Raw genomic sequence first — 22342 nt, forward strand, 5'->3', positions numbered from 1 at the left:
CCCCCACCTAAAATGATGACAGAGGTCAGTAATTTGCACCAGAGGTACACTTCAACTGTGAGAGACAGAATGTGAAAAAAAAAATCCATGAATTCACATGGTAGGATTTGTAAAGAATTTATTGGTAAATCAGGGTGGAAAATAAGTATTTGGTCAATAACAAAAATACAACTCAATACTTTGTAACATAACCTTTGTTGGCAATAACAGAGGTCAAACGTTTACTATAGGTCTTTACCAGGTTTGCACACACAGTAGCTGGTATTTTGGCCCATTCCTCCATGCAGATCTTCTCGAGAGCAGTGATGTTTTGGGGCTGTCGCCGAGCAACACGGACTTTCAACTCCCGCCACAAATTTTCTATGGGGTTGAGGTCTGGAGACTGGCTAGGCCACTCCAGGACTTTCAAATGCTTCTTACGGAGCCACTCCTTTGTTGCCCGGGCGGTGTGTTTTGGATCATTGTCATGTTGGAAGACCCAGCCTCGTCTCATCTTCAAAGTTCTCACTGATGGAAGGAGGTTTTGGCTCAAAATCTCACGATACATGGCCCCATTCATTCTGTCCTTAACACGGATCAGTCGTCCTGTCCCCTTGGCAGAAAAACAGCCCCATAGCATGATGTTTCCACCCCCATGCTTCACAGTAGGTATGGTGTTCTTGGGATGCAACTCAGTATTCTTCTTCCTCCAAACACGACGAGTTGAGTTTATACCAAAAAGTTCTACTTTGGTTTCATCTGACCACATGACATTCTCCCAATCCTCTGCTGTATCATCCATGTGCTCTCTGGCAAACTTCAGACGGGCCTGGACATGCACTGGCTTCAGCAGCGGAACACGTCTGGCACTGCGGGATTTGATTCCCTGCCGTTGTAGTGTGTTACTGATGGTGACCTTTGTTACTTTGGTCCCAGCTCTCTGCAGGTCATTCACCAGGTCCCCCCGTGTGGTTCTGGGATCTTTGCTCACCGTTCTCATGATCATTTTGACCCCGCGGGATGAGATCTTGCGTGGAGCCCCAGATCGAGGGAGATTATCAGTGGTCTTGTATGTCTTCCATTTTCTGATGATTGCTCCCACAGTTGATTTTTTTCACACCAAGCTGCTTGCCTATTGTAGATTCACTCTTCCCAGTCTGGTGCAGGTCTACAATACTTTTCCTGGTGTCCTTCGAAAGCTCTTTGGTCTTGGCCATGGCGGAGTTTGGAGTCTGACTGTTTGAGGCTGTGGACAGGTGTCTTTTATACAGATGATGAGTTCAAACAGGTGCCATTCATACAGGTAACGAGTGGGGGACAGAAAAGCTTCTTACAGAAGACGTTACAGGTCTGTGAGAGCCAGAGATTTTCCATGTTTGAGGTGACCAAATACTTATTTTCCACCCTAATTTACGAATAAATCCTTTACAAATCCTACCATGTGAATTCATGGATTTTTTCTTCACATTCTGTCTCTCACAGTTGAAGTGTACCTCTGGTGCAAATTACTGACCTCTGTCATCATTTTAAGTGGGGGAACTTGCACAATCGGTGGCTGACTAAATACTTTTTTGCCCCACTGTACTATTATATATTGTACATATATTTATTAGTTTCAGATGTAGCCATTCTTGTATTTTGCTTGTTTACATTATTGTATTTTGCACAACTCTGTTGCTTGTGAAGCTCGCACACAAGAATTTCACTCACATGTGCTGTACCAATGTACCTGCACATGTGATGTGACAATAAAAGTGATTTGATTTGATTTGAAGGTAGTGTGAGAACCCTACACAGAGATCATTTGTTACCGATTGGGACAGAAGTAAGACTGCCAGAAGGCATGGCCAGAGATGAAGTGCCAGCGAGACCACAGACTCGCAGGATGGGAAAAGGAAAAGAGAGGGTAGAAAGCAGAGACGTGAGTCAAGACACTGGGGAGTCGACTGGATCGTCAGATGTAGAATACGAGAGGCCACATGCCTGGTACAGAGACTGTGTGGAGAAAGTGTTGAGGGAGGAGTCGTTTAGTGACAATTCTCCATTGGCATCGGAGGATGACGCTCAAGCTATGTTTCTATCTGAGGGCAATGCCGAAGAGTCTCAGGAGGAAGCAGATGACATTGGTGATGTAAAGAACACCGATACAGAGTCAGAAGAGGAGAAGGAAAGACCTCTCTCAAAGAGGTCTAGGGGAAGATGGAGTATTGGGAAAGAGGTCAGCAAATGCCTTAGGTCAGGGACGACTGGGAAGAGAAGAATAAAACCAGTTTTGAGACTGTCCTACGATGAACTAGGGAAGGCTAGTGACCAACCTATTACTATTGTTCACAGAGGGGTTGTGATAAAGTTGGGGAATGTGTAAACGAGAAAAAAAAAAGTGAAGTTCTAACAGTGTCTGTTATACATTCAAGATGTGTGGAGTTTTATTTGTTTATTTGTTTTCAGTCGCCTTGGGAGATGTCTGATGAGGACATCCAGACGATTAGAAGGGGGAGGATGTAGCCCGGGTATATTTTATGAGGCTAAGTTTTATTTCCAGTTGGATATATCTGAATAGTTCTGTTGTTCGTTCTACTGTGTTGTAGTAGTAATAAGGAAGTGTGTTTAGGTGCTTTTACTTTGAAAGGGAGCGGGCGGAAGGAGAGAGGAGAGAGCGGAGCCAACCACGAGAGAAGAGAGGAGAGAGAAAAGCGTGCGCGAGATGCGGCTAGGGTCTACAGAGACTTTTTTCCAATGGACAGTGAGGATAAATCATCCCACGCCCACGGCTGAGTAACAGAGCGTGACTGTGAGGTGGTGCAGCCGGGACTGGTTTGCACTGTTGCCTCGAAATATCCCTAGTTAGCGGCGTGCTAACTTGGCTAATCGGAGTTAGCCATGAAGGCGGACTTCGCAGGATGTCACCTGACCTGCACAGAGTGGGAGGCTACTGACTGCCAAGGCGGGCCGATCAGGTTTGCTTCCTAAAAGGAGTAAGCGTGCAGCTCGGCGACCTAAGGGACGGACCTCTCGGCGTGCCGTGAGTGTATTGTGGACAAAAGACTAAGGTTTCCAGGTAGGAGCACCATTTTGTTTTCTTTTAGGACCGTTGGTTCCTACGCACCCTAGCATCGATCCAGGCCTGCACCGAGGGGACTTGGGAAACTGGGTGGTGTGAGAGTGTGTGTGTGTGTGGGGCCCATTACAGTAAAGAACTGTGTAACTGTTATTATTGTTATATTTTGTCATTGCAAGAGACTTCTTACTTTATTGATTTATTGGGTGTTTACCAGTTCCTTCAGTAAACCTGCTTGGTTTAAACATAAGAGCTTGTGTCTAGTACTGTTTCTTATCTATATTTCAAAGTAAGGTAAAAGTGTATCTGTGTGTTATACGTGTGTAAATCAGGGGAACTTGCACTGAGGGCAACTAAGTACGTTTAAGATAACTAGAACTCAGGGCGTACCCGGCTATAGTGGAGTAGACAGTCAGGGGCGCTACATAATGCTGTGTGAAGTAAGCATCTGGTTAGATATACTGCTTCTAAGATTTTTAGAGCTGAGTACTTCAACCTTGTTTTTATCTAAATTTAGAAACAGGAAAATAGAGGTCATTCCTGCAGTTTAAGTAACTGGTGTGAGTCCTCATGGGTATCATCTGCAAGTATCATTGAACGATACTTACTAAAGAAACTATGTATAAGCATGTATATAATGGTCCCAGCACAGAACTACTTAGAACGCCAGTATTAACTTTTATGTGTGAAGAAGACTACATATTTACATGAAAAAGTTGGAGTCTGTTAGACAAATGACATCACAACATACTCTGATCTCTGAAATAAAATATTATGATAAAAAGTACTGAACATTGCACTTGGGTCATGCAGGACAAGCACAGAGTTGAGTACACTGTCCACCATTTGTAAGCTTCACTAACACTGTACTATGATGAATTCTGAAACACAACTTAAATTCCTTTTTTTTTTTTTTTTTGTTTCTCCATGTAACGATCTGCTAGGGAGTGTGGGGAGCCATAGCCCCGTCCCCCAGGGCATGAAGCAGGTATGGAGGAGATCCAGGCCCCAGACATCCAGTGGCCCCAGAGTACGAGGACCCGAGGAGGACCACCAAAGGGGGGGGAACCGTGCCACCCTCCTGGGAAGAGCTGAGTAGAGCCTTAAACGAGAGGTCACCCAGCAACTACGGAGCAGAGGCCAGAGGGGGTTGCAGTGGCGTGCCCGCGTGCCCTGCCGGCAGCCAGCTGTGCCAGAGCTTCAGGCCCAGAGGCCAGAGGCCTGAGGGCATCCCACCCCCCGGAAGGAGCCCAGCCGGGCCACAGGCGCCAGGCCCTGCCAATCGGCCACCAGGAGTGAGCCGGTACATACATGAGCGCCCAGCCCCAGTCGACAAGAACCACCAACACACCAACGTCTGAGGGCATCAGCCACCGGCAGGGAGTGTGGTGAGGGGAGATAGGCCTCTGTACTTTGGAGGGCCTGAGATGTACCCAGAGAGGTTGAGTCTAAGACCCAACCTGACATATAGACACAGACGAACAGGCGCACGCGGACACAAACGTGCATTCCCACCCCCAAATACACAACCAAATACTCTGCACTCACCCAACGTGTAGACCAGGGGTCCCCAATTCCAGTCCACGACAGCCGGTGTCCCTGCAGGTTTTAGATCTCATCCTGGGTCAACACACCTGAATCACACGATTAGTTCATTACCAGGCTTCTGGAGAACTTCAAGACATGCTGAGAAGGTCATTTATCCATTTAAATCAGCTGTGATGGATCAAGGACACATCTAAAACCTGCAGGGACACCGGCCCTCGTGGACTGGGATTGGGGACCCCTGGTGTAGAAAGACACAAATAGACACTGCACAGACAGTCACACTCCCCAAACATACTCTATATCCCAGGTCCAGGTACCCCCGCCCCCAGAGGAGCAAGCCGCACCTAGACCCAGGAGATGTAACCCTTCTCTCTGGGGTGGAGGCAAGCGGACCACCTCCTTATCTGCAGTAGCAGGGAGGCCCCGCATCCCAGACCCCAATCTGATGGCCAGCACCTCCTCCCAGCCCCCCAGCCCTGACGGCTAACAGAACCGGGGTGACCCCAAACCTCCCTACGCCCGCTCATATGTAGTGTTGCTGTGTGCTGTTCTAAAGTGCATTTAAAACACAGGAGAGCATGGTTCCTGCTTCCTATCAGAGAGCAGCACGGCTCCTCCCGAAAACCCTTAGTGTCTATATGCATTTAAAATTGAGGGTAGGGCACCAGCGCCAGAGGTGGGTTGGAGTACACCGACCCTCCTCTGGATGCTGTAAAACGTGCCCAGCCCCAAGGCCGTATATGTATGTGTTATGTGAGAGTGTGAGTAATGTGGATGTCTAGGTTGCAGAATAAAATTGAGGCACAGGCGGCCAGAAGGGGACAGAGGGGGAGTGCCTCCCCTGCACCCTGGTCACATACCTGCACCCCAAGCCCTGCATGTGTGGGTGGGTGTGGTAGAGCGGGAATAGGGAGGCAGCTGAGGATGGGGAGGGAAGAAGGGAGGGGCAAGTGGCCCCTCCCTGGGGCCAGCTCCCCCGCTGACCCCAGTAGGCACCCCCACACTCTGGAACCAGACATAACTTTAATTCTTAAAATACACCATTCCATTGGCTCAGTTAGCTGTCTTACAACTACTTTTTCAAGAATAACTGAACTTAATTAAAGTTTGTAGATTTGCTTATAATTAGCTAAAACAACTGGGTCAAGTGATGTTTGCCTACTGGTGTTGGCCAGAAGGGCCGATGGCGCGATATGGCAGCCTCGCTTCTGTCAGTCTGCCCAGGGCAGCTGTGGCTACAACTGTAGCTTGCCTCCACCAGTGTGTGAATGTGTGTGTGAATGGGTGGATGACTGGGTGTGTAAAGCATTTTGGAGTCCCTAGGGGGGACTAGTAAAAGCGCTATACAAATACAGGCCATTTACCATTTAATGTTATTTTACCAATATGTTAATATAGGACAAGGTTCAGTTAGCTCTGCACAGAAACAGCTGGTAAAAAATGTCCTCCAAAGAGCTCATTTTTACTTTCGTACTTTGTGTACATTTCAGCACCTGTTGTCACGGTTTGGGGCAGCGGCCGTGTGAAGAGTGGAAGGAGGACTCAAATGCAGCACTTATTCAGATGTGAAGGGTGATTTATTAACAATACCAGACATAAAGTGGAGATGGCAAACAGAACTAAGGACGAACTAAACTGGGATAAACTACACAAAGGAGTGGCAAACCTGAACATGAAGGGAGAACAGCAGGGAGAGCACGCAGGGGATTTCACAGGGTATGAACACAGACGACGCGACGAGGAGCAGAGGAAATCACACACTATAAGTACACAAAGAGACACTGGGAAATCACACACAGGTGGGGGAAACAGCTGGACCTGATTAACCTGACGAGACAGGGGAACACTAACACCAGGGACCAACAGAGGGAGCACAAACCCAGAACCCAGTGTCTAAAATCCCAAACACAAACCATCCCAAAACAGCCATGAATAATAATGAAAGTAATAACAATAAAGAACATAAACATAAAGTCACTGAGTCATGGTCGCAGGACCATGACACCTGTACCTTTTTACTTTTACTTGAGTAAAGAAGTTGAATTAGTACTTCAACTTTTCCCAGTGTATCTGTACTTTCTAAAAGAACCCAACATTAATATTGATAGTAGGGTTAGTAGTCAAGAGCATTTGAGTTAAGGTGCACAAGTGTGAGCAGTTTCAGGTCTGACTAGATGAGTAACTTTTATACGAGCAGCATTGTATAAGAAGCAGAAGGACCTCCATTACTTCTTTTTCCATCATATTTCCCACAAGTAACTATACAGAAATTCCCCTTATATGGACCCAAAGATGAGTGCAAAAGAAATAAACAAACCCTGATTTGTTTCTCATAGAGTAAGTCCAACTAACTTTGTCAAATGGGACAAGTAACGCAGTTTCTCTTTCTCTCTCTCACATGCACAGACATATACAGTGGGGCAAAAAAGTATTTAGTCAGCCACCGATTGTGCAAGTTCCCCCACCTAAAATGATGACAGAGGTCAGTAATTTGCACCAGAGGTACACTTCAACTGTGAGAGACAGAATGTGAAAAAAAAATCCATGAATCCACATGGTAGGATTTGTAAAGAATTTATTGGTAAATCAGGGTGGAAAATAAGTATTTGGTCAATAACAAAAATACAACTCAATACTTTGTAACATAACCTTTGTTGGCAATAACAGAGGTCAAACGTTTACTATAGGTCTTTACCAGGTTTGCACACACAGTAGCTGGTATTTTGGCCCATTCCTCCATGCAGATCTTCTCGAGAGCAGTGATGTTTTGGGGCTGTCGCCGAGCAACATGGACTTCCAACTCCCGCCACAGATTTTCTATGGGGTTGAGGTCTGGAGACTGGCTAGGCCACTCCAGGACTTTCAAATGCTTCTTACGGAGCCACTCCTTTGTTGCCCGGGCGGTGTGTTTTGGATCATTGTCATGTTGGAAGACCCAGCCTCGTTTCATCTTCAAAGTTCTCACTGATGGAAGGAGGTTTTGGCTCAAAATCTCACGATACATGGCCCCATTCATTCTGTCCTTAACACGGATCAGTCGTCCTGTCCCCTTGGCAGAAAAACAGCCCCATAGCATGATGTTTCCACCCCCATGCTTCACAGTAGGTATGGTGTTCTTGGGATGCAACTCAGTATTCTTCTTCCTCCAAACACGACGAGTTGAGTTTATACCAAAAAGTTCTACTTTGGTTTCATCTGACCACATGACATTCTCCCAATCCTCTGCTGTATCATCCATGTGCTCTCTGGCAAACTTCAGACGGGCCTGGACATGCACTGGCTTCAGCAGCGGAACACGTCTGGCACTGCGGGATTTGATTCCCTGCCGTTGTAGTGTGTTACTGATGATGACCTTTGTTACTTTGGTCCCAGCTCTCTGCAGGTCATTCACCAGGTCCCCCCGTGTGGTTCTGGGATCTTTGCTCACCGTTCTCATGCTCATTTTGACCCCACGGGATGAGATCTTGCGTGGAGCCCCAGATCGAGGGAGATTATCAGTGGTCTTGTATGTCTTCCATTTTCTGATGATTGCTCCCACAGTTGATTTTTTCACACCAAGCTGCTTGCCTATTGTAGATTCACTCTTCCCAGTCTGGTGCAGGTCTACAATACTTTTCCTGGTGTCCTTCGAAAGCTCTTTGGTCTTGGCCATGGCGGAGTTTGGAGTCTGACTGTTTGAGGCTGTGGACAGGTGTCTTTTATACAGATGATGAGTTCAAACAGGTGCCATTCATACAGGTAACGAGTGGGGGACAGAAAAGCTTCTTACAGAAGACGTTACAGGTCTGTGAGAGCCAGAGATTTTCCTTGTTTGAGGTGACCAAATACTTATTTTCCACCCTGATTTACGAATAAATTCTTTACAAATCCTACCATGTGAATTCATGGATTCTTTTTTCACATTCTGTCTCTCACAGTTGAAGTGTACCTCTGGTGCAAATTACTGACCTCTGTCATCATTTTAAGTGGGGGAACTTGCACAATCGGTGGCTGACTAAATACTTTTTTGCCCCACTGTACACACAGTGACCAGATGGAAGGCATAGGAAAGCATGTTAGCCATGAGATAAGCCTCCCTTGTTAGCTGATTGACACTTAGACGCCATTAATTAGACTGGGCCCAAGGAAAAAGGCCATTGACTTAACTAATAGCTGGTTCTTTTGTATCTCTCTGTGTGTTTGTGTGGTACAATCTCCTATTTCTCTAAATAACTCCAACTTGTAATTTTACTTTAGACATGGCATTCCAGCTCGCACTGGAACGGTTCACAGCCGAGTGTGAAGCAGCGGGAATGAGGATCAGCACCTCCAAATCTGAGGCCATGGTTCTCAGCCGGAAAAGGGTGGAGTGCCCACTCCAGGTCGGGGATGAGTTCCTGCCCCAAGTGGAGGAGTTCAAGTATCTCGGGGTCTTGTGATGGGAGAAGGGAGCCGGAGATCGACAGACGGATTGGGGCTGCAGCTGCAGTAATGCGGACGCTGCACTGGTCCGTCGTGGTGAAGAGGGAGCTGAGTGTAAAAGCGAAGCTCTCAATGTACCGGTCGATCTACGTCCCTACCCTCACCTATGGCCACGAGCTGTGGGTAGTGACCGAAAGAACGAGATCGCGGATACAAGCGGCAGAAATGAGCTTCCTCCGAAGGGTGGCTGGCCTTTCCCTTAGAGATAGGGTGAGAAGTTCGGCCATCCGGGAGGGGCTCAGAGTAGAGGCGCCTCCCGGGGTGAGGTGTTCCGGGCATGTCCCACCGGGAGGAGGCCCCGGGGCAGACCCAGGACACGCTGGAGAGATTATATCTCTCGGCTGGCCTGGGAACGCCTTGGTGTTCCCCCGGATAAGCTGGAGGAGGTGGCTGGGGAGAGGGAGGTCTGGGCCTCTCTGCTTAGGCTGCTGCCCCCGCAACCCGGTCTCGGATAAAGCGGATGAAGATGGATGGATGGACATGGCATTGTCTTCTTATCAGCTCTATCATCTATATATTTAACAGATATAGTGCTTTATTCCTTAAAATACATTAACAATTGGCACGTTACACTAATCAAACTTCATCCTTTAAGCTAGTTTTTTCCCACTGGAAAAACCTCCCAGTTCAGTCAATAACAATTTCAAACCTATAAAACCAAAATTAACAAGACTGTGTGTAAAACATGTTAGTAAATGTAGTAACATACACTACCGGTCAAAAGTTTTAGAACAATTATTGCATTTATTTATTGTAATTCAAGTCATTCAGATCCAATGAGTAGCCTGAAATGGTACAAAGGTAAGTGGTGAACTGCCACAGGTTAAAAAAAAAGGTAAGGTTACCCAAAACTGAAAAATCATTAAAAAAGGTCTTTTTCAGGGAACACAACATAGGTTAGACTAAGGAGCTTGGAAAGAAAAGCGTCTGGACTTCTTTGAGTTGCTTGAAGACGTTTCACCTCTCCTCCGAGAAGCTTCTTCAGTTCTAAGGGTCAATTAGTGGGGAGTCCCAGATTTAAACCCAGTGGGAGTTTCCCCCCAAGGAGGGACAAAGGACCCCCTGATGATCCTCTACCTAATCACATGAGCCAAGGAGTGAAAGCGGGTGGGGGTCCTAATCAGCCAGGGTTTTGGGTGAGCTCATTGTGAAACCTGGCCCCACCCTATCATGTGATTTCCTGAGGTCGGATGGCCCAGGATGTGAGTGGGCGTTAAGGCGTCTGGGAAGGGATCTCAAAACTGGATTATAGATGGCAGACAGTTGGTGTCGTAAACCACCGCCTCTGTTCAAAGATGGTCGCTCACAGTGGACGTAAATGGCTTCTTTCACTCCTCTTTCAAACCATCTGTCCTCTCTTTCCAAAATGTGAACGTTGGCATCCTCAAAAGAGTGACCTTTGTCCTTTAGATGCAGATGAACTGCTGAGTCTTGTCCTGTGGAGGTGGCTCTTCTGTGTTGTGCCATGCGCTTGTGAAGTGGCTGTTTGGTCTCTCCGATGTAGAGGTCTGGGCATTCCTCGCTGCACTGTACAGCATACACCACATTGTTAAGTCTGTGTTTAGGAGTTTTGTCTTTCGGGTGAACCAGTTTCTGTCTGAGTGTGTTACTGGGTCTGAAGTACACTCACTCACCCATGTCTTTGTGAACTTTGCTCTGTACATTGGTGTGCATCCATGATGGAACAGGAAGTGCCATCCCCAAAATGTTCCCACAAAGTTGGGAGCATAAAATTGTTCAAAATGTGTTGCTATGCTGAAGCATTTAGAGTTCATTTTACTGGACTTAAGGGACTGAGTCCAACTCCTGAAAAACAATCCCGCATCTTAATCCCCCCACCACCAAACATTACAATTTGCACAGTGCAATCAGACAGGTCCCATTCTCCTGACAACTACTGTCAGAGTTTTACCCCTGATACTGCTGGATAAACAGAAACTCACTCAGGAACGAGGTCACACAGAGCTCAAGTTTTCACTCGCAAGAGGGAAGCAGTTGTCTCCAACCCACTTCAACTTGCTTTCCCCCTGCAGGTTGTTATTATTGGTTACACACATGAATATTCATAAAGTTTGTTGCTGTATTACCTTTGAGAAATTGCTATATTTGGTTACAAAGGGTAATTGTGCAAGCATGGTTATACAACAGGATGTTGTAGGTATCTCGTCCCAGCCAGGTGGCTTCCTTCATTGAGTAGAATCTGTTCTTCTCAAGGCCGCTTGTTCCCCTTATCGAGGTCGTGCACGTACTCATATGTGTGGGTTACAAACAGAAGCATTCTAGCTTTTTAAATGGAAACCTACAACACATACATTAAACCTAACAACTACCACACCCAGACTCATCCATTGGATAACCAGACAAGGAAGCGTGATCCATCACTACACTGCTCTAGAGTACGGTGTCGCCATGCTTCACGCCATGCAGCCGATGCTTTGCATTGCATTGGGTAAGAGTTAGATGCAGCTTCATGGCCATGGAAACCCATTCCATGAAGTTTTCAGTGCACTGTTCTATAACTAATTTGAAGGCCATATTAAGTTTGGAGGTCTGTTATGATTTGCTGTAAGAAAATTGGCCAGCCCCTTGGCATCCCGCTCTGTGATTTTAACGAACCTACCACTTCATGGCTGAGTTGCTGTTGTTGGCAGTTGCTTCCACTTTGCTATAATACCACTAACAATTGACTGAAATGTTTTGTAGCAAAGAAGTTTTACGACTGGACTTATGTTGCTGGTGGCATCTTATCACGAAACAACTCATGAATTCACTGAGCTCCTGAGAGCGATCCATTCTTTCAAAGATGTTTGTAGAAGCAGTCTACATGCCTAGGTGCTTGATTTTATGCACCTGTGGCCATGTAAGTGATTAGAACATCTGAATTCAATGATTTGTATGGGTGAGGAATAGTGATGTGTCAGTCGCGAACGAAATGGCTCTTAGAGCCGGATCTTTGACGTGAACGGCGCGAGCCGTGGGGTGTTTTTTCTTTCTCTCACCCTCTCTCTCGGACTTTTTTTCCGCCTCACTCCACACGCAAGCCCTGTGCTTTGCGCTGGGAAAAGGGGGGAGGGGCGGTAGTTACACTGGCAGTAGCACAGGAACAGAGCAGGAGGGAGAGAGAAAGAGAGCCAGGGACAACAACGTCACATTAGAAAGGTATAGTAATCATCCACAACTATTTTCAGTTGCGGATGATAAAGGATTCAGAAAGTTTATTCATGCAGGCCCATATGACAGAGAATGTGCATCTTCTTTTTGTTTTCATATTGTAATTTCTATTTAATTGTGTTGTGGTTTGCAGTGTTTTGTGTTGTTTCACTTTAAATTTGTAAAAGGAAAAAGCTGAAAATTTAAATATTTAAAAGCTGAAATGTGAATAGTTGGTTTTTGTATTATATGATTTCTTTATTACATTTTATGTGGAGTGAATAAATAAAAGTATATTTATGGTGGCCCCTAGAGGCAGAGTACATACAAACTCCAAAACATGTACAAACTCCAAAACACGTACCAACTCCGAAGCACGTACAAACCCCGAAGCACGTACAAAACACAACAGAAGTGCTCCAGGATGCTAGGAGCAGTGTTGAGCGTTTGTTACCTGGTGGCTACACAAGCCAGGAAGCACCAACGACTGGATTTGGTGTGTGGTAGTAACAGGTAAATGAACATTTTTTTTAAATTATTTGAATATATATGAGTGCTTGTGTATAAATACACAAACAATAAACATATGCTTTCAATTGTGTAATTTAAGTGATTTAGGTAGCTCTGTTTTGGAAGTTCAGTTAACGCTAGGAATTTGTTTTGGAATTTGTACGTGCTTTGTCTCTAGGGGCCACCGCATATATTTATATATAAACATATATAAATAAAACCACTTTTTTTACATTAGTAATTCCTTTTGTGCATAATTTTATATTATTGTTAATAATAAATTAATTGAAGCAACAAAACAACCTGAAGAGCCGGTTCGGAGCCGAAGGAGCCGGCTCTTCGGTTCGGCTCACTAAAAAGAGCCGAAAATCCCATCACTAGTGAGGAAATACTTTTGGCAATATAGTGTACTTGCAGTCCTCCAAACGAGGCCCCATTTTCTCTCACATAATGGGCAGTTGACCCTTTCCTGCTCTTGGACATGAAGGTGCTAGTTCCCATCTCAGACACTTTGCACTCTGCTGCAAACCTCCCCGGTGCAAGCTGGAGGTCATAGCTCGGTGATGCCATTAGGACCGCATTATCTATGAAAACCAGACTTAAATGTGTGTATCTTTAGCAATATTATGTCTGGATAAACAAATGTAGTCAAGTCATCAGGGAAACATTTGCTATTATGATGCTGTTTTTTCCATTATGAGACTTGTAGGGCCCAGTGTTTTAATAACAATATATCGTGTTTTAATAGAGCACAACACTAAATCATACATTTTTAATATACAAAAAAATACACTTGTGGTAAATTCTAGTGACTGACTACAATCTTGTGGTAGACAAGAGAAACTTGTTTGAATAGCTCCAGGCACTCACAGATATTCTGGCTTTCTATTTTACAACCTTTACCACAGTTAGAGAAGAAGTTATCCATATGCTGTTTTCTCTCCCCGTGTCTTTCGAGCCCTCGGTAAAATAAACAGTAAATCCTTGGCTTACTATTGACCTCCTGGTTAAGCAGTTAGTAGTGCAGTGTTACACACATGCACACAGTACATCCAAACATTAAGAGCTCAGACCCCCCACATAGAATAGATCACGGTTGTATGCGCTGACAACCAATCTCTCTTTCCCTCTGAGTGTGTGTATTCATCCTCATCAGTGTTTGTGTGTGTTGCCTAATTGGAATGCTATGCTCTTTTTTCATGTAATCACAGACGCCTGTGGAATTTGAGCTGATATGAAAGTAATTGTTTCACTTTGGCTGGGTCAGAAATTGTAACAAACTGTTTTGTTTTTTTCCGCAGTCAGAAATGGAACATTATATGCTCCTGTGTTTTTACTGTGACTCTTAGAAGCTGCTGGAAGGAATAAGTTGTAAGAATCAGTTTTTTTCTGACCTAGATGCACTACACTTTAACTTGCAGCTAAAGTTTTTATTTGTGTCAGCCACAGTCTCTATTATTGCAGGACAAGTGTGTTATCTGTACATGGAACTGTTTATGTGTGTTTGTGGCTGGAGCCGTAAATCCTAATTGGCTCTTCAACGTAAACATCCTTCACTAACTCGTCAACAGATTAATACTAGGCAGAGCAGTCAAGGAGATTTTTATTTGTGCTATCTAAAACCTACTTTCAGTCTTGAAAACATCTTAAATCATAAACCATTGAAACTATATAATAAGTCTGAAATTTTCCTCTGAAAGGTCTTGTGCTTATCTGAAAAGATGTTTCCAACATTAATTCACAATAATGTGACAATAATTCACATTAATGTCATGTTCATATTATTGTGAATGTCACATTAATATAACATTCTTACACAAGAGACAGATGTTGAAATGTTGCAAATAAAAAAAAAAAAAGAATGTCTGCCTCATTAGTCTAATGTCTTTAAAGTCTGGAATGTAAATGTGGGGTAGGGTACGTTATTTCATTGTGACATTTACTCTACCCGGAATGGTTTTTTGTTTGTTTTTTTAAAACCTTAGAATACTTCGATATACTAGATTTTTACCTAACAAAAAAACAAACAAAATAAAATGTTTCAGTCCAGTCACCATCAACCTATACAAGTCTTTGTTACGTGCAGGCAGGAGTGGTAGTAGGAGGACCCAATGTGCAGACACTCGGAGGCGGAACGTGAACTCAAAACAGCTTTAATGCTGAACTCAAAAGGGCAACAAAACTAGGAATACAAAATACACTTACGCAGGCAGAACACACAGCTAGACAAGGGCAGAACACAACACCAACAAACTGAAACACAGGGCTTAAATACATACAATCAGGGAATGAGTAACAAGAGGGAAACACAGCTGGGGCAAATCAGGCCTAACGAAACAGGGGAAGAAAAACCAGATACATTAACATCAGACATGGACCTTCAAAATAAAACAGGAAACAACACAGACTGAACTAAAGACACAGATTCACACGCAGGCACTGCAACAGAGGGAACCGAGACGTAAACCATAAGACAGAACACAGGTAAAAACCAAAAACTAGAAATGATAAATAATATAATAAACTCACCCCCCCTCCCGCCAAAAGGGCTGGCCAAAACAAACTAAACATAAGGAGCCAGAAACAAAAAAAAGCGCAAACACTGGAGCCCGGAAAACAACAGAACAAAAACAGGCTCACGACAGGCACAGGCGGCCAGGAAAAACAGTTTCTACAAAGTTCAGGGGGCCGGCCCGGAGGTTGACAGCACAACAGTCCAAAACAGTTCAGGTCCGGAGGCCTGCCGCGTGGAAGGCAACGGCGGCGACAGGGCAGGTCCGGAGGCCAGCCGCAACAACGGCAACGATGTCCAGCCAATGGCCTGTAAGGTGGCCGGACAGGGCGAGGACGTGCAGGCCGGACAGGGCGAGGGGAGGCAGAACTAGATGGCATGGAGACCTCAGGCGCAGACGAAGCAAGACGGGGTGAGGCAGGACCAGGCGACGCTGAAGGCGAAGACACGGAGGCTGGACTAGGCGATGCAGAGGCTGAAGCAGAGGCTGCTGCAGGCGAGGATGACGAGGCTGAAGCTGGACCAGGCGAAGCTGAAGCTGTAGCTGAAGCTGGACCAGGCAAAGCTGAAGACTCGGAGGCAGGACCAGGCGAAGCTGAAGACTCGGAGGCGGGACCAAGCAAAGCTGAAGACTTGGAGGCGGACCAGGCGAGGATGAAGACTCGGAGGCGGGACCAGACGAGGATGAAGACTCAGAGGCGGGACCAAACAAGGATGAAGACTCGGAGGCGGAACCAGACAAGGATGAAGACTCGCAGGCTGGACTAGACGAGGATGAAGACTCAGAGGCTGGACCAGACGAGGATGGCGCTGCAGGCGACGGTGTGGGAGCCGCAAGTGGTGGCGCTGCAGGCGAGGCAGGTTGCTGGACGGGCCCCTCGGACCCTCCAGCGGAGACAGGCTGCTGGACGGGCCCCACGGACCCTTCAGCGGAGGAAGGAGGCTGGATGGGCCCCTCGGACCCTCCAGCGGAGGCGGAAGGCTGAAAGGGCCCCTCGGACCCTTCAGCGGAGACGAAAGGCTGTACAGGCTCCTCGGACCCTTCAGCGAGGACGGAGGATGGCTGGCGCGGTTCTCCAGAACCCCCCGCGGGAATAACAGACAGCAGGATGAGCCCGTCGGACTCTCCAGCGGGAACAGGCGGCTGAAGCGGTTCCTCGGACCCTCCAGCGTGAACAGGTGGCTGAAGCGGTTCCTCGGACCCTCCCGCGGAGACAGAAGACGGCTGGAGCGGTTCTCCAGAACCCCCAGCAGGAACAACAGGTGGCAGAACAGATAATTGAGGAGAGGAGTGACAATGGCGTTGTTTCCTTCTGGATGAGGGAACAGGAACCGGTGGAGAAATGGAGACCTCCTCCTGATCCTCCGACCACATAGCCCTGTTGTTAATAATTTTAACAACACTACGTACGACTCTGGATACTGTAGCTCCTGTGAAAACTAAGGTCTCTAAACAGAAGTACCTGACTCTGTGGTATAATTCTCAAACACGTAGCCTAAAGCAGATGACTCGTAATCTGGAGAGGAAATGGCGTGTCACAAATTTAGAGGATCATCATTTAGCCTGGAGAAATAGTTTGTTGCTTTATAAGAAAGCCCTCCGCAAAGCCGGAACATCTTACTATTCGTCACTGATTGAAGAAAATAAGAACAACTCCAGGTTTCTCTTCAGCACTGTAGCCAGGCTGACAAAAGGTCAGAGCTCTTTTGAGCCAACCATCCCTTTAACGTTAACTAGTAATGACTTCATGAACTTCTTCACAAATAAAATTTTTATCATTAGAGAAAGAATTACCAATAATCATCCCACAGATGTAATATTATCTACAGCTACTCTTAGTACCATCGATGTTAAGTTAGACTCTTTTTCTCCAATTGATCTTTCTGAGTTAACGTCAATAATTACTTCCTCCAAACCATCAACGTGTCTTTTAGACCTCATTCCTACAAAACTGCTCAAAGAAGTCCTGCCATTAATTAATTCTTCGATCTTAAATATGATCAACCTATCTTTAATAATCGGCTATGTACCACAGGCCTTCAAGGTGGCTGTAGTTAAACCTTTACTCAAAAAGCCATCTCTAGACCCAGCAGTCTTAGCTAATTATAGGCCAATCTCCAACCTTCCTTTCATATCAAAAATCCTTGAAAGAGTAGTTGTCAAACAGCTAACAGATCATCTGCAGAGGAATGGCTTATTTGAAGAGTTTCAGTCAGGTTTCAGAGCTCATCACAGCACAGAAACAGCTTTAGTAAAGGTTACAAATGATCTCCTTATGGCCTCTGACAGTGGACTCATCTCTGTGCTTGTCTTGCTAGACCTCAGTGCAGCGTTCGATACTGTCGACCATAATATCCTATTAGAGCGATTAGAACATGCTGTAGGTATTACAGGTACTGCGCTGCAGTGGTTTGTATCATATCTATCTAATAGACTCCAGTTTGTGCATGTAAATGGAGAGTCCTCTTCACACACTGAGGTTAATTATGGAGTTCCACAGGGTTCAGTGCTAGGACCAATTCTGTTTATATTATACATGCTTCCCTTAGGCAGTATCATTAGAAGACATACTATACATTTTCACTGCTATGCAGATGACACCAAGCTCTATCTATCCATGAAGCCAGATAACACACACCAATGAGTTAAACTGCAGGAATGTCTTAAAGACATAAAGACCTGGATTGGCGCTAACTTTCTTAATTCAGATAAAACTGAGGTTATTGTACTCGGCCCTGAAAAGCTTAGAAATATGGTATCTAAGCAGATTCTTACTCTGGATGGCATTACCTTGGCCTCCAGTAACACTGTGAGGAACCTTGGAGTCATTTTTGACCAGGACATGTCCTTCAACGCACATATTAAACAAATATGTAAGACTGCTTTCTTCCATTTGCGCAACATCTCTAAAATTAGAAATATCCTGTCTCAGAGTGACGCTGAAGAACTAATTCATGCATTTATTACTTCCAGGCTGGACGGCTGTAATTCATTATTATCAGGAAGTCCTAAAAACTCCCTGAAAAGCCTTCAGCTAATCCAAAATGCTGCAGCAAGAGTCCTGACAGGGACTAGAAAGAGAGAGCATATTTCTCCTGTTTTGGCTTCCCTTCATTGGCTTCCTGTTAAATCCAGAATTGAATTCAAAATCCTGCTCCTCACTACAAGGTCTTAAATAATCAGGCCCCATCTTATCTTAATGACCTTGTAGTACCATATCACCCTATTAGAGCGCTCCGCTCTCGCTCTGCAGGCCTACTTGTTGTTCCTAGAGTATTTAAAAGTAGAATGGGAGGCAGAGCCTTCAGTTTTCAGGCCTCTCTTCTGTGGAACCAGCTTCCAGTTTGGATTCAGGAGACAGACACCAGTGGCGTCGTTAGGCCTATTTTAGGGGTGCTGAAGCCTCCCTAAAATATTCTTAAGCCCCCCTAAATAATTTGGTGGGGTTTTTTTTTTTTAACTTATTCGATTTTTTTTTTTACAGAACTTGCAGACAAATTCAATATAAAGATGCAGGAATATGAGTTTAAAGAAATAATAATATAAACCTGTCGCTATTCACACAAATATGATCATAACTCGGTTGGTCCCTTTCGCTTTACATTGTTAAGGTAGCGTCAGTGCTTCGTTATCCAATCCCTTCCAGTTGTTCACAGGGGACATCCACATGACTGAAAATCCAGTCCTCGTTTTCACTGCTACTTTACACTCCGCTCGTATACACCTGCAGAAACACTAGCGTGCATGTGGCAAACGGCAAGAAATCATGGATATACGCAAGTTTTTCAAGAAAGTAAGTCTTCATCACTGGCTGGTAGTAACAATTAGTTAGCTCCAGCTAACAGCAGAGAGTCCCATGTAAATAATGAACCAGGTGCTCCCCATTTTGTAAATAAAAACCTGGCTAGCGCACTAAGTTAAATTGTTAGCATAATGTTAATTTCTGTCACTCGTTTTAGCTCTGAAAAGTCCAGCTGAGCTCATTCAGGTATGGTTATCATCAGTGGAAATAATAATAATCACTCCATCCCCATTAACCTGTAGGAGTCAGGGCAGAGGAGCACAGAGAGGCAGAGGGGAGAGACGTCTGCTGGAGAGGTGAGTCAAAGGATGGAGTCATTTGTGATGGAGACAGTCTGATTAGAATTTTATGGGACTCAATATGGATATGAAATATGAAACATTTCAGTCACGGTACAACATATAAGACCTGTTTAACTTGAGCTTTTATTTAGGAGAGTCAAGGTTAGAAAGTGGAGAGAGCAAAGAGAGAGATATGTATATAAGTCAAATTAGCCTGACTCACATATTTTTGAGGGTTCTATTTTAATATTACTTCAATTCAAGTAATTTAGTAATATTTTTCAGGGCTTTAAATTGCAACCATTTTAGTCACATGCGTGCTCAAAATATAATGTTTGTAACTTCAAAATATTTGGGAGCAACAAATTACTGTGGAGCGGGAGCAGAAGTCATGATATTAGCAATTTACATTACAATTCAGTATGTTTTAATGTATCTTGAAGGGTGAGGCAGAAGGAGTGGCTGAGGGAGAAAAAGGTCAACAGGCAAGTTCAAGTCAGAGAGAGCAAGGAGAGACAGAGGAGCTGCAGCAAATAGATCGAGAGGCAGAGGAAGATCAAGTTATTACAGAGAGAGGAGAGCAAACAGGCCAAGAGAGGGAAAATGATGAAGCAGCTGCAGCAACTCATTCTACTACAGGGTTTGATTTAGGTGACAAAGACACAGGGCCCAGACAGGTGAAGCTGAAGAGCTATCCACATGATACGTTTGGTACACAGAAGCGAGCATTTAACCACAGCTGGTTTGAAAAGCACAACTGGTTAGAATATTCAGTCAACCAGAATGCAGCTTTCTGCTTCCCATGTAGAGTGTTTGGCAAAAACATCAAACATGATAGTTTGGTCAGTAACGGTTGCAAGAACTGGAAGAAAGCTTTAGTCATCTTTGGCAAGCATGAGATGGCACAAACACATAAGGACAGTGTTGTTACATGGAAAAGCTACCAGGGAACTAGCAAACAGGGAAACGTTGCACAGATGATAGCAACTGCAAATGTGAGTGAGATAGTCGAAAAAAGAGAGTATCTCAGACGAATTGTTGCAGTCACCTCTATGTTAGGGAGACAGGGACTCCCTTTTCGTGGTCATGATGAAGGTGAAGACAGCCCAAACAGAGGGAATTTTCTTGCGTGCATGGAGCTTTTGAAGGAGTTTGATGCTTTTCTTCAAAAACATAATCCCCCATCAAATGCACAGTATATCTCACCAACATCCCAGAATGACATGATTGACTGTTGTGCCCAGGAAGTTACTAGTGTCATTGTATCTGAAATGACAAAGTCTAAAGTCTATTCCATCATGGTGGATGAGGCAAGGGATAAAAAGGCAGAGCAGTTAGCTGTTTGTGTCAGGTACGTGTCAGAGGGGGCAGTGAAGGAGCGTTTCCTTGCACTTGCAGAGATAAAATCATTTGATGCCCAGTCCATTGCAAATGAGATTCAGCAGCAGATCCAAAACTATGGTCTTGCAGAGCTTAAGTGTGTAGCACAAACATATGATGGTGCAGCCGTTATGAGTGGCTCCACTGGAGGTGTACAAGCACATTTTAGAAGGCTCCATCCTGAGGCTATCTATGTGCATTGTTATGCTCATCAACTCAACCTGGTTTTGTGCAATACTTGCAAGGCTGTCCCAGAGGCTGTGGAGCTTTTCAGCTTGTTGGAGTGTGTGTATTCTTTCTTCAGCACCTCCCTAGTCAATCATCATAAGTTCATGGAGACTCAGGCAAAGCTTGGATTGACAAAAACTGAGCTTGTGCAACTTTCAAACACTCGCTGGGCATGTCAGTTGCGATCAATCAGTGCAGTTCTTGAGACATTGCCTGCCATTTTGGAGTGCCTATCTGCAATTGGATCCCCCATAGCTGTTGGTCTCAGAGCAAAGCTCTACAAGTTCTCAGCAGTCTATGCACTACTGATGTTTCAGTCGATTCTGTCTGTAACCGAAGGACTCCACAAATTCCTGCAGAAAGAGACTTTAGACCTGGCAGAAGCTTTTATCTGCAAACAAGCTGTGTGTGACACACTTAAGGGCAAACACTCAGATGCATTTGCTACAGAGCTGTATGAGAAAACCAAGGCCCTGTGTAACACCCACAGTATCCCTGAACCAGGTGCCAAGACAAGGCACAAACAGAGGAAAATGGAGGATTTTGTCCTGGAGGCAACTGTGGGTTCACGCACTGAATTGAACAACTCAGACACATTGAAAAGAGAGTTACTTTTCCCTTGTGTGGATCGGATGGTTGGCGAGCTTGATCAAAGATTTTGCAGTGTAGATGCAGGGCTGCTAAAAGGCGTCCAGGCATGCAGTCCTAAATCTGAGAACTTCTTGAGTGAACCACACTTGAATGAACTTGCAAAGCACTACAGACTTGACCTGAAAAAAGAGGAGGTTCTGGTGGCCAGAAACTTTCTTACCCGGAAAACAGAGGCTGGATGTCCACCCAAAAATATGTTGTCTGTGTACAACCTCCTTGATTCAGACATGTTTCCCTCTCTGAAGGCAACCATCCAAGTTGCCCTAACAGTGCCTGTCAGCAGCTGCTCGTGCGAACGGTCCTTTAGTGCACTGCGTCGGCTGCACTCCTGGCTGCGTCAAACAATGGGTCAGAAAAGACTTCACAGTCTTGCAGTCATGTCTATTGAAAAAGACACGCTTCAGCATCTGAGTCACAACAGAGTGATTGACCGATTTGCCACTCTTAAAAACAGACGTCATTCTTTGATGCTTCCACCCACCAAGTAACTGGTGATTGCAGCCAGAAAAATGTACTTTTTTATTTTCAGTTTTTTTTCTTGTTATTGATGCGGCAAACACATTTCCTCTGTTTTTTTGTTGTACTGTATTATAAAGCAGACTGAAATAAAACAATAGATCTATTGGTGGCCTAGGATGTTTAATCTGTCCAAAAAAGTAGGAAAACAATTTCTCAGTCTTTGTTTTCTGTTTGTGAAATTTTGTGCTCATTCACTACGTTCGTTCATGTCGTGTGCATCTCTTGGGGGCTAAGCCCCCCCTGTCCTTAAAACCTAGTGACA

The 22342-nt window shown here is 45.0% G+C and overlaps 1 protein-coding gene and 1 long non-coding RNA gene across 3 annotated transcripts; both read left to right on the forward strand.

The window, feature by feature from the left end:
- Nucleotides 1-2626: 2626 nt before the first annotated feature.
- Nucleotides 2627-14540, forward strand: LOC146667331 (uncharacterized). Of its 2 annotated transcripts, none has more exons than XR_014912044.1 (3): nt 2627-3037; nt 3982-6384; nt 8822-14540. It is a non-coding gene; the product is annotated as an uncharacterized LOC146667331 (long non-coding RNA). The 2 variants fall into 2 exon arrangements; XR_014912043.1 differs by lacking the exon at nt 8822-14540 and having other exon boundaries at nt 3982-4425; nt 6076-6660.
- Nucleotides 14541-20156: 5616 nt separating this feature from the next.
- Nucleotides 20157-22342, forward strand: LOC146667332 (zinc finger MYM-type protein 1-like). The gene has a single exon (XM_085409019.1). It carries the CDS (start codon nt 20202-20204, stop codon nt 22047-22049), a length of 1848 nt encoding a protein of 615 aa, XP_085265145.1. The 5' UTR covers nt 20157-20201; the 3' UTR covers nt 22050-22342.

The sequence above is a fragment of the Rhamphochromis longiceps genome, linkage group LG6 (genome assembly GCF_057381845.1).
Source record: "Rhamphochromis longiceps isolate RC_006_pf linkage group LG6, R_longiceps_female_GT1.1, whole genome shotgun sequence".
Classification (NCBI taxonomy): Eukaryota; Metazoa; Chordata; class Actinopteri; order Cichliformes; family Cichlidae; genus Rhamphochromis; species Rhamphochromis longiceps.